At 49.4% G+C, this 13,018-nt stretch overlaps 1 protein-coding gene across 6 annotated transcripts in view; it reads left to right on the top strand.

Moving 5' to 3' along the window:
- The window catches only part of LOC119372693 (serine/threonine-protein kinase WNK4), a 352,802-nt gene that overhangs the window by 157,451 nt on the left and 182,333 nt on the right, over nt 1-13,018 (top strand). For 2 of the 6 annotated variants that reach the window (XM_049419751.1, XM_037643142.2), the window contains exon 10: nt 4,949-5,587. The exons of 1 other annotated variant lie outside the window; for it this stretch is intronic. In XM_049419751.1, the coding sequence (XP_049275708.1) occupies nt 4,949-5,587 (639 nt within the window). The remainder of the gene's footprint in view (nt 1-4,948; nt 5,588-13,018) is intronic. 3 more of the 6 variants (XM_049419747.1, XM_049419749.1, XM_049419748.1) reach the window with 3 other exon arrangements.

Here is a 13,018-nt window from a genome sequence, read left to right as displayed (position 1 = left end):
CCTCTGGCAAGGCAACCACTGATCACGGACGCATACTCTTGACGCAGCCGTTCTTCCCCACCGGAACGAGCACTTCGATCGCTTGAGACTCCACACCAGACCTTACCTTCGTCAAGGGGTTGGGGCCGACCTCCTGGCGTAACCTGCACGAGAACTTGGGTAGCGATCACTCCCCATGCAAATTTAGGGTCACGGATTGGGACCTCTTTCACAAAATCAGGGAGGGAAAGACAGAATAACCCACAGACTGCAACGACTGGTTGTCGCAATGGAAAAGGGACGTTGAGTCTGCCACCAAGACAGTCTGCATGGTCCTCAAGGTAAACAGGATGGACAGTCGTCTCGCCCACATCCTCGAGGCTAACGCTGGTCTCCTGGCCACGTGGAAGGGGCAATGGCTCATCGTAGACCCTGTAAAAGGATAGCCGAACTCAACCGCACCATTGAGGAACACTGTCGTGCGCTCGCTAAGCAGCAGCTTTGCAATTCGGTTGACGGGCAAATGCGTACGGGAGGCAAGTGGAACCTGCTGAAGCAGCTCCTGGACAAATCGGCCTCTAAGTCCAACCAGAGACATAGCTATGTATAGGATTTTGCACGAAGCCAAATGGGAGGGCTCCACGGTTGAGGACATTCTCCGGTTGTTGGCCTACAGATACCTACCCACGGGCCCCTCAGGCAATGCAGACTTCCAGAGGGAGTACCTGGACGCTCCTTTCTCTAAAAATGATGTCTGGGCTTTTGAACCTTAACAGCCGATCGGCTTTGGGGACGGACGGCATCTCGAACAGGTTGCTTTGCAATCTAGACGAAGAGGCAGTCGCCACGTTAACGGACGAGATCAATTGCGTGTGGGACACGGGTGACGTCTGTAGGTTCTGAAGAGATTGCCCCTCTCGGAACGCACGGAGACAGTTCACACGGTCGTGCAAAACACCTGTCTTTTTATTTACCTACTTTTACATCAAGGACTGTTGAATGTGATACACAACTAGGAACATGCTGAGTGACCTTATACAATGGCAATACAATACACAGAACACATAACATACACAATGTGGCGCGAACGCGGCGTCGCCGACGTTCGACTCACCATGAGGGGCCCGCGGGAAACGAGCCACGGTATCGTCCCCCACGGACCCACCGCGGGAGACGTCCATCCACGCACGCTACCAAACCCCAAAGAGCCTCGCTGCTGTTTCCTGCACACCAGCCTAACCTCCCAGGTGGCGCTGCCGGTGCCACCGCGTAAGCCTACATCGTGCGAGCACAGCACCACATCTCGCTCGGCAGCTGTTAATGCTAACCGCGGCTAATCCGCGAGGCGCGCGTGCACCATGAGGTGCAAGCGACTTTACAGGGGGTGATAGCACCCCCACACGTCCCGGAAGATTAGAAGCTTGCGTCAGTAGTTCTGATTCCAAAGTCAGGTCGGACCCCACCCCCCCACCCCCCCAAACAACCTGTGACCAATCTCGGTCACTTCGTGCGTGGGAAAGGTCGCGAAACACGTTGTTCACAACCAGATATCTAGGTATATCGAGGAACGCAAGCTCTTCCTCTACAACATGATTAATTGAGGAAAAACTGTAATGACACAATGAAGACGAGGACGAAGCGAAGACACAAACAGACAGACATGGGCACCAACTTCCAACTGTTTATTATCAGAAACCGTGCCGATTTATATAGGCTGCTTAACAAGGTAATCCCATAACAGAAATAGAAACATGGCAGAACTAACAGTTATGAGTCACTAAAATAGGGTCAAGGTATGCGCCGGAAACTGCATTAACGTGACCTGTGAAAACTGATTAGAGTTTTCCCTCAAGTAATGAACCAACTAGCCAGGGGCGTACCCGGGGGGGGGGGGGGGGGGTTCAACCATACTTTATGTATGTTCGTGCGTGCATTTGTATGTGTACGTGTACATATACGCAAGCAAAACTGAAAAATTTTGGGCGGGGGGGGGGGGGTTGGGGGGCTACGCCCCTGCTACTAGCTCAGAAACTAAGCCCTGATGATTAATTGGTTTTCGCCTGTCCCTCTCCACTCAGGACGTCATGAAACTGATTCAACACCAGATCATCGATAGGGATACCAGAGACGTCAGGGGTATCCTGGTGCTGGATCTCGAAAAAGCCTTTGATAAAATTTTGTATAGGCATGTCCTCTATTCCATTTCGGACATGTACCTTGGGTGCAAGTTCCACAGGTTCGTCACTTCGTTCCTTCCGTGCAGGGGCGCCACTCTCAAAGTGGGCAAGGTAACATCTGATCCTTTCAAGCTGGGGGCACTGGGCACTCCTCAGAGGTTGGTCATTTCGCTGCTTCTCTTCAGTGTCGCCGTGCGCGGCCTCTTCGCCCGTCTCTCCGAAGTGGACGATGTTAGTCACGCTCTCTACGCCAATGACATCATGTGTGGTGCGATGGCAGCAGTGAAGGCAGAGTCGAGGAATCGCTACAGGAGGCCCTGAGGTGCACGGAAAAATTCTTGGAGGGCACGGGACTCCGGCTCTCCCCGTCCAAGTCCGAGCTTCTTTTGTATAACCCGACCAGGGTTGCCAACCGTAGGGTAATTACCCTACTTGTAGAGTATATTCAGAATGTTTCGACCAGCGTGGGATAGTAGGGTGATAATACAATTTTCTTATAAGACGTAGGGTAATTTCCACATTTTGCTTCTCATCGATCAGCAAAAAATCTAGACAATCTGCGTGACACATTCGAGGGTCACATTCCTAAAGAGATCTGAAAAACTAAATCTTTCTTTGAGTAAAATTGAAACTGTCTTAATTCACATGTCACCAGCATAGGGCAGAGATTAAATATAATATGTCAAACATCCTTGTGCTAGCATTGTTGTTTTTTCTCATGGATGGTTTTTCAAAAACCCTCTCCGTCATCTCTTTCGTTCGTTGCGTGGAGGTGCTTTTAAAGTTTGGTATGATGGTCGGTTTCAGTTATTACAGCGAAAGCCCTCGTTAAACGCGAAGAGTGACCGTCGGCGTCAACGCGAGTGACGCAAAAAATCATCATGATATAACAACTTCACCTCATGACGTCATCGTGACTTCACAGGTCGTCGCAATTTGTGATGTCATCATGAAGTCATAGTGACGTCGCTGTGACATCCAAATCTGACCTCAAATGATGACGTGATCACGACATCATCACGTGGTCCTAGGTGAGCTGATCCCGGAGGCACCTGAAGTGCAAAAAGCTTACAATGACTTTGATCCTGGAGGCAGTGCAAAACCACGCTCGGTGCAGAAATCTTTTGAGTGCAGGGGGATCAATACAATCGACTGAGAAGAAAAAGAAGATGGCTTCCGCCTTCGAGTCATCTTAGGCAAATGCATAAAAGACCATGCGAGTTTTTTCGATGACAGTGGATGGATGGAGTTTGTACCACACCTTCCTAATGAGTCACATCACGTACATGGTCGCCACGCATCGGTGGTACTGATACGCAAGGGCAAAGCTCGAAGCGCTGATGCAGACGAGCATCAAAAAGCTCGGCATAGCCATGGGAGCTAGCACGGAGAAGGTTATGCAACTGGGAGTTCACAACATTCTCAACGATGTTGTCGAGGCACAGCAGACAGTCCAGGTCGTCAGGCTCTCGTCCTCGCCTGCGGGGAGGTAGATCCTGGAGGCACTCAGTTGCAATTCCGCTGCCGTCAGGGAGAGGCGATGTGTGCCCGACGTGGGGACATGGGAGGCCATCATGGTCTTGCCATTGTAGTGCAACGTGCACCAACTGGAGAATGTAGGCAGACGAAGGGCCAGGGCGGCCTCGCTTCTCAAATCCGTTGCCAGCGATCTGCGGTCAGTCGCATTCGTCAATGCCACCCAATATGGTTCGGTCGACAGGTTCATGGCGACTGTAATAGTCTACAGGGGCAACCTCCTTAATGCCACATCGGTCTGGGGCTCATCCCTGGCACTGGCAGAACAGGTCACGGTGGCCCTCGCCCTCTGGGACGAGAGCATGCCACAGGTCTATGCAGATTCCCGGGCAGCAGTCGGGGCCTTCGCCTCGGGTTCGGTCTCGAGGGAGGCGGCCGTTCCCCACGTCATTACTTGGTTCCCGGCCGACATGGGTCCTCGAGTATCCCCCATTGTCCCCAACGCCAGTGAGCTGGCCCATGCCCGTGTGCGCACTCACCCACCGTGCTGGAGAAACACTGCTCGTGGGCACGGATGTGGGACTCCACAAGGACTCACTTCACATGTTCAACGAGGTTACAAAGCACTATAAGCTTGGCAGGAAGGTCTATTCCACGCCAAGCTCTCCAGGCCTCAGTATTCCACCCTTCGCATGCTGCAGACTGGGTCCTATCCCAGCCTAGCCAGGGTCAGCAGGGATGCGAACTCGTTCGTGCCCCATTGTCCGTATTGCGGAGATCCCTTCTGCACTTTCGAGCACATGTTCTGGTGGTGTCCCTCGTTATGGGACCACGATCGTCACACCACGGAAGAAGAGTCGGAGGAGGCACTCAAGAGCTTCGACACCGCCACTCGGCTACAGGCCGTCTAGAGGGTTGCGACATTGCGGTCCGGTACTGCCTGCCCGCCACAACGTGGGACCTGCCCACGGGGGCTTTCCGAGTTGCCCCTCAGGACCGTAATAAAGTTCATTGTCTGTCTGTCGGCTTGTAATGAACCAGTCCGAAAAATTCTTGCAATAGAATGCTATCTATCGGGAACGTAACAACTTCCAGTGCAAAACTAAAATTTGCTATGTGGTGTGCTGAGGGCCCCTTCGAAAGCTTATTTCTGCAGATTTGCTTTTCTTGATTGTAAGTATTTCATTTCTTTAATTTAACCTGTATTGGCACTTATTATTCCATTCTTTCTGGCCCCATAGTAAATGTGTTAATACTGCACATAGCACTAGAGCCATCCAGTTGAAGGCGCAGCAGCAAAGACATCTCTGTTGAAGACGCAGGTTTCAGCAGCGCCTCCTCCGCAGCCAGCACCACCGAGTGGAGCAGCGACGGATGCACAGCAGCAGCAGCCGGCTGCGCAGGTAGGAGGTCGTGTGCGTCCACCACCACTGAGCGAGCTTCCCCGATTGGTGCAACTGGTCAGGGGCAGCCCCCAGAGCCCTGCCATCCTAGTGTCCCCCCCGCGATCATTTACGCCGGTCCCAGCGTGTGTTGCCAATGGTGACGTGTTTGCACCGAGCGCATTTGAGCTGTTGCCGCCACCCGCGCGCCGCAACTCACGCCAGCTGGTGGCGTCTGCACGCTCGCTATCGGCCAATGACCTGAGCGCCAGCTGCGCTGCACTGGAGCCGCGTCGAGAAGTGGGAACGTCGCTGGATGCAGAACGGCTCGAAGCGACACTGCTGGGCCGTGAGATGGAGCAGTCGTTTCGTGCGTCGGGCCGCCGAATCATGGCACAGGGTGTGACAACCATAGCCAGTGTGCGTGGGGGCAGCCTGGTGAGGAGCACCTTTTCTGCCGAGGCAGCCAGCCGCAAGCTTTCAGTGCCCGACCCTCCGCCAGCATCGGCAGTGCCCCTGGCCCGTCCTGCATCGTGCCACCAGCTGAGCACCATCCTGGCAGGCAGTGCCAAGGTAGTGGCGGGGATGCGGCGCGCCGGTGGCGGCTTCTTTCCTTCAACGCTGCACGGCTTTATGTCCAAGGATGAGCATGTCCCGCTTCTTCCTCTCTCTCTGGGAAGCTTCACTGCAGCAGCATGCGACTGCACTCTGTCTCTCTCCTCGAGCCTTAGTTAAGACCAGTTGACACCCACGTATTGCTGTACATAAGCACCTCATGGAACGGATTTTATCCTTATTGTACAGGCCAAAGTTTCACACGAGTTCTCACGTATGGTAGCCGTAGTGAAAGCCACATGCTTGTCAAATGCAGCATAATCAATGTCGTTGGGAGCATAGAGTTTCCTAAAATGACCTAGAGGGAACTCTGGCGCTGCGATCGTTCAGCCACCATGGGAATGATGGGTAGTACACGGATTTGCCTAGTCTTCGTGCTTGTGGGCTTCGAACGCACTTGTGGCTTTGTTTATTGCTATGTTTTGGTTTTCTTTCGGATAAAAGAATGGATCGTTGTGAACTTCGTGACCAGATTTGAATCGGTGAACCTAAAGAAGTTAAAGTGGCGAAGTGAAACTGCTGATTTTTGCTGAACTTCGTTTTGCGACAAAGCGGATGCAGGCGATGCGGAGCCAAACGGAGCCGAAAGAACGAAGTTTAGACAAATCCGTGTACTACCCATGATTCCCATGCTGGCTGAAGCGCGATGCATTGCAGCTCCCATAGACACTAGCGCCAGAGTTCCCTCTAGTAAGTATTGTAGGAAACTCTATGGTTGGGAGAGCAATGTTGGCTTCTTAATAATCTTAATGTTTGGGCTTAAGAGGCACTAATGGAACGGTGTCATGTTCTCACAGCCTCTGTGCTTTTATTTACTGCACGTGGAAGTTTGCTCCAAATGTGGCTTTTTTGCATGTCGCATTTTATGTTCATCTGGCTTTGTTGAGTAGTGACAAGTAGCAGCAGCTATCCCTTATGAATGCGCCACTGGATGTAGCAATATGAATGGTGTGTGCACACCTTTAAGTGTGTACATGCACATGCTTTGTGTTAGGTTTGACTACTGCCCTGCCATTGATTAAAATGTACTGATGGGCTAGTTGGTGAGCCATGATTCTCGAACAGGCAGCGCACAAAGGCAACGAACACGTACACAAAAAAGACGCAAAGACAAGCGCTGTACTGCAACTGGTGATTTATTGTCGAAAGACCCGGCTTATGTATGTGAACACGCGCATGCGCTCTCACAGCAGTGGATACGATGATGACCGAAAAATCCGAGGAAACCGCACAAATAAAGTCACAACAAAAAAACAACAGAAAAAGCAACAAAAAAAGACAAAAAAACCCCCAAAAACACGTGGTTCTGATAAAAAAATTTTTGCCACACAGTATATGGTTACATACCAAGGTATCGGCGCGCTTTTTCAGAGAACGCAACCGAGGGGCAACTGATACACTTATCTTTCCATTTGTCAATTTCTATGGCCTCGATTACCTCTCTGGTTTCCTTCTTACGTTCCTTGCGCACAATCTCCGTACCTGTTAAAGTGGGAGCACAGCCACAGTCCCTACAATGGAAGGCCAAATGCCCAGAATCTTTTGCTGCAAAGTGGCGGTTGTGTTCCGTTAGCCGTGTGTTTATGCACCTGCCCGTCTGACCAATGTACACCTTGTTACAGGTCAGAGGGATCTTGTAGATCACCTCTTCTGTGCATGCGACGTAGGGGTTGCGATGCTTGATTTCACACGATTGCGTGTGCATCTTAGCGCCATTCACCTTTTTGCACAGGCCCGACAATTGCACTGGTGCCGAGAATACAACGTCGACACCGGCTTTCCGGCCTATCTTTCGCAGATTGTGCGAAATGGTGTGCACATAAGGTATCACCACCGTATGCCTGTTGTTTTTCTGTTGTTTTTTTTTGTTGTGCCTTTATTTGTGCGGTTTCCTCGGATTTTTCGGTCATCATCGTATCCACTGTTGTGAGAGCGCATGCGCGTGTTCACATACATAAGCCGGGTCTTTCGACAATAAATCACCAGTTGCAGTACAGCGCTTGTGTTTGCGTCTTTTTTGTGTAAGTGTTCGTTGCCTTTGTGCGCTGCCTATTCGAGAACTGCCACTGATGATCAACAAAAGCTAAGGCAAGTTTCATTGATTCATTGTTGGATGCCTTTATTTAGCGTGACTGGCTGTCCTTATTAGCGCTCTCCGTTGGGGTAGATGGAGGATAGTTGAAAGCACTGTGCACAAAAGGATATGAGACACGAATCATTCTTCACTTTAACAACGTAGCAGGAGACTTTAGCGCAGTCTTGGCCTCCTGCAAGGAATACTCTCATGGAAAGACAGCTGGGTGAGTTGGAAACTTATCTTGACATGGCCAGCGTGACTGAGAGGAAGGAAGAACACAGCACTGTGCTTTTGTTTTGCCTTCCTTGACCTTAGGCCCATATTGACAAACCAACCTTATACTTATATTCTGCCCTCCTTACCTTTTCGGCACCTTAACGCATTTCATAAACAAACCTTATACTTAAATCCAACCTTTCCTTAAGCTTATCGCTGTGATAAGGTGGTAATTCATAACGTAGCCAGGTAGGTACCTTAAGGCTCCACTTATGTGGCGCAATATGGCCAATTAATTACACAAATAGCTTTACAAAACCAATCAGTTTTGTCACACTTTTAAGAAAAGGTGACGTATGCAATGGGCATCCATATGTGCAATTCATGCTGCGAGTGCTTGGGAACCATCAAAATTCCATGGAACAGTTCAGCAATGGCATGTTGCTGAGCTAATTCCGCTTTTCGAAACGAGCACTTCTCCGGCATGTTCCCGAGCTGCCGCTGAGAAACAAGCCCTCACTACGGCGATTTTCCCGTGCCACCACTCCTTCAGCTGCTGGTGGCGCTCAGTTTCTACGGTGCAGGCACTTTTTCAAATTGTGAATGGTGACTTGGTGTACATACCTTAGGCCACACTTCCCTGCATTAGTAAACATGTGAAAAAATTACTGAGGATACGGCATGGAAGCGAACGTTTCCCAGCAGGAAGAGGGTTTTTATTTATTTTTTTTTTGCTTTGAACTCACAGGGCCATTGCTCGGTGCGCTGCTACACGTCGTTCTTGCTGTTAAACTCTTCTTATTGTCTGTCAGTAACGTCGCTTCCTATTACAATCTTTTTTTTCTATCACAATGCAATGCTTTCAAGCCGATCAGCAACGCTGGATCTTCAGTAAAATTCAATTTTCACCTTACTGCCGCCACGACAACATATAACCAATGAACATGAATAAGTAAACGAATGCTACACACTCAATAACCAAGCATATGTATTACACACACAAACATCCACACACTCACATATGCACACAAACACACGTGGACAGATGGAGAAAAAGCCACTCGCAACATCACGCGTCTGTAGGTGCTGTTGTAGAAACCAGCACTTCGTGAACAGGCTCGTCTGTCTCCATATGCTGTTTCAGCGGCACGTCTCCGCGAGTTGCCAGTTGCTATAGCAACCGTAAAGTGCTACCAAACAAAAGAAGCACACGGTATGGCCAGACGAGATGCGTTCTTTACGCAACTTGCATGGGAATGTGTGCCTGCATTTGTCTCATTGTTTTGAGGAGCATTTGTTTTCTTGCTGGTAAAGCAACAATGGGCCAGCAAAAGGACGTAGCCTCGCTTCCATGTTCGTTCTGCAAGGCTGCCTTGTTTCTGAAACGCACTGTGACTTTTTCCCTCCCTTGTGAAAGGACACCTTGTAGCTCTAGGTTAAGGTTGGTTTGTGAATACGGCCTTACTCATGCAGGCCAAATCAAGAAAGTGTCTGTGTGAAAGAGAAATGTTGTGAAGTCAAGAGTTTGGTGGAATCCCGCCTGACCACTAGGTAACCTCGGGCACTTGGATTTTCTTCATTTTGCCTTATCTGGCTCTCTTGTTGAGCATGTGTGTTGCTTTGTTTTTCTTACAGGGGAATGAATTTCCTTCTAGTCAGTGCGCCTATGGTGTCCTTTTCTTGTCCACAGTGTAGGCAGGACAACAGAAATACAGTAGAACCTCGTTGATACGTTTCCAAAAAAAATGCGGAAAATAAACGTACGATCCAGGAGAACGTATGATCCGAATCCAGTAAAAATTGAGGCTGACAAGCCCATATTGGGGTGCAAGGGCAAAAAACATTTATTTCTCAAAAACATGGAGGGACTCTTCGATTTTCGAACTCATGGCATCTCGCTGGCAGCCAGAGGTCAGCCAGCTAGTTCCGGTCCACCAAAAATAACGTCGTGGTCATGTGTATTGAAATCCCGAGACAACCCAAATATTGCAAAATAGAACTCTGGGACAACCAGCGCAAACGTAAAGAAACGCTACCGCCGTGTCAGCATACGAAACTTTGAGCCGCATGAACGTCGGTTTTTTCTGCATTGCCGCTTGAAAATATGGGCCTAGGTTTGCCGAAGAGCAGAAGTGATATTCTCGAGCATGCGCATTTGGGATACGATCACGTACGTTCGCAAGATCACGCGTGACTTGCCCCGTCTGTGAAGAAAACTGCCGCCCCGCTAAAGGCTTAAAAAAGCTCAACTCTTCGCAGTGCATGTAACATCGCGGTACAACACGATACGCGAAATCTCGCGAAAGTGATAAGCGTACCCGAAAGCGACAGCTGTTCGCGGCTATCGCGTACTACGTCGCACACTCGCGCTGATCAGATTGCGTTCTGTCCTAATTTGAGACATGCGCTGGTATGTTCGCCGCCACTCGTAATCGCACCATCTCGCACGGCGGAACGGGCTTTAAAAGATAACGCCCGGCGTAATGGCAACCGAAGGTGAATTCCCCAAGTGCGCGCGCTGCGATCTGTCGAGTCCTCACAAAGATGGCGGCGAGCGCGCATCGTCTCGTTTTGGCGTCTGATAACCAGAAACCTCCCAGATATCTTCCAGAATTTTCTGGCAGCTTCTGATGACCCGCTAGAGAAATACGCCGACTGGAATTGCGCCGGGCGGAGCAACCCAAAAACGAATGCGCTCCGGGAGAAAAGTGTGGGGGGGAAATTATCGGCCATATTCACTGGGCACAATGGCGGCGTTGCTATGGTTACAGGTCGCGGCTTGTTGTGCAGCGGTGGCGATGCGGCGGTGGCATGTGCGTTTCCGCGGCTAGCCGTTAGATTTTGACGGCTAGCGTCGCCGCCTGCCTTCGGGTCGGTGTGTGGTTGACAGAGAGCGGCGATCGGGCAATTCGGAGAAGACACGGAGGGGACGATCGAGCAATTCGGAAGAACAGAGAAAGCGCGGAGGGGGGAAAGGCACTGCGGAGAAGCTGCCGTTGCCAGGAAATCGTACTAAGTGGGAACGTATCAACGAGGTTCTACTGTAGATATGCATAAGCCACAAGGGTAGAGGCAAAATATAAACACTTCTGATGTTGCCATTGTCTTGCAAAGCAGTAAATGTCCTTGAGGAAGTAACCCTTTTATAGGAATATAGATGTTAGATGACCAAGCATGCTTGTGCATACCTATCAGCTGGCCGCAGTGAAGAACTGTCAGCTGTGAGCAGTGCCTGCATTGTTGCCCTACCTGCGACATATTGAGCTATTCTGTTGAGGCTACAAGTTGAAGTACTGTCTCATGGTACTTTGTATCCCATACCATCAAAATATGAAGCTCTTCTAATTACTGCCAAGTGTGCACATCTCGAAAGCTTTATCAAAGTGGTTCAAGAAGTTGAGCGATTTGATTCTGATGAGTGTTTGGATGACAGTGAAATATTAAATGCACTTGAGGTCCTGTTGACCAGAGTTGAACGGAGGACCTTTTGCTGCCCATCATGCAGAGTCCTGTCAACTGGATCTGCAAGTGCAGTGGTAGCAGGCAGTTTGTAAGATTGAGACAAAAATTGACTTTGCCTGTGGCGGCTCAGTGCACTTGTAAGCACTACAGTAGACTGTGCCAAGCCCACTTTGGGCATTTTGATGAGCTTTTCACCTTAGGCCTCCTGCATGTAGACACTTTGTTGTTGCACTTTGAGCCGCCTTGCTGTCATTGAGGGCAGCAGCTGTGTTCCAGTGGGGGACTTGTGTTGCTTTGATGAGCTGCCAAGCTTACTGACAAGCCAGGGCCTGGCATGCTATTTGTGTGTGCTTGAAACATGAATTCCTTAATATGTGCGGTTTTACTTTGCGCTACCAGCTGAGGGCTGTGCACATTGCTTTTTTGGGATAACTGTGCTGGTGTCTCAAAGTGTATTGCCTCATAATGCCCTTTGAAACATTCTGCTGTCCATGTAGGTAGGGCACATACAAAATCACTCCGTCATTGAACAACGCAAAAAGGTCCCTCGCATCCGAACATGAGGTAAATTTCAAGGCAGAAGAGATAGCAGCAGTGACTGTAGAGCTTGCTATTGAAGCGAGAAATCAAAGTCTTTTGTTGCAAGTGCTGCTTATTCTCGAAGGTATTCTCTCAGAATCTGCACGGAGCCGTTTAATTGGCCACTTGGGTAAGGCACAAGTACAGAAGAAATGTTAAGGACCACTGTGGTAGCTACTTCATTGTGTATGCAGTAATTGAGCTAGACCAGTGTTTCTCAGCCATGAATTTTCGAGGACCCTTGTGGACCGGTGGAATAGATGAGGGACTCCTTGGTGTGAGAGAAGGAAAGGTTGGGGGGGGAGGGTCACAACAGAGCATGCAGCGTGAAGTGTGTGGCTTTTATTTAAATGTGTCTCCCTGGAACCCCATTTGAGAATGACTGAGCTAGACAAAACTTTTCTGTAGCGTGCAAATATCGTGATCCCAAAACGATGCCACTTTTCTTTTGCCCTGAACATCATCTGCATGCCAACTGCTTTATGTCCATCCTCTCTTAGTGGCTGCCTTCTTAGTGGCTGCCCTTGGCAGGTGGTAACAAATGAATGTGTGTTTGCATATTTTTCTTAAAAGCTAGGCATGTGACTGTGCTAATTGTTTCATTGAACAATAGAAAAAAAGGCAAGATTTCTGCAAAGCGGTGGCTAGTGCAAAATCTGATTTTTGAAGATCTATAGTGAAATATGTGTATTCCTGTACATATACAACCAAGCAAATGTAAGCTGTAACAAAGCAATTTACAGGCCATTCTTGTAAACATGTGCAATGTTTTAAGCTCACTTTGAAATCTTCAAAGTTCTGATTGGCTCTTGCAAGTAGTGCCTTTATTTAACCACGGCTCTCCTTAAAAAATCTAGAACTGAGGGCAAGGGTGCAGAGGCAGCATTTCTTTTCACTGTTTGTTGCGGAGTCAATCATATGAACACACTGGACAAATTTTTATTGTTGCTGCATGAAGCAAGGACATATGATAGGTGTAACTCTCATCATTGCAGGCACCCACGTGTGACGAGGTGTCGCGACACATGCAATACGTTGCCTTGTTGGAGACATAA

The sequence above is a fragment of the Rhipicephalus sanguineus genome, chromosome 10 (assembly GCF_013339695.2).
Source record: "Rhipicephalus sanguineus isolate Rsan-2018 chromosome 10, BIME_Rsan_1.4, whole genome shotgun sequence".
Taxonomy (NCBI): Eukaryota; Metazoa; Arthropoda; class Arachnida; order Ixodida; family Ixodidae; genus Rhipicephalus; species Rhipicephalus sanguineus.
The sequence above is the reverse complement of the archived record's forward strand: the minus strand, read 5'-3'. Positions and strand labels throughout refer to the sequence as shown.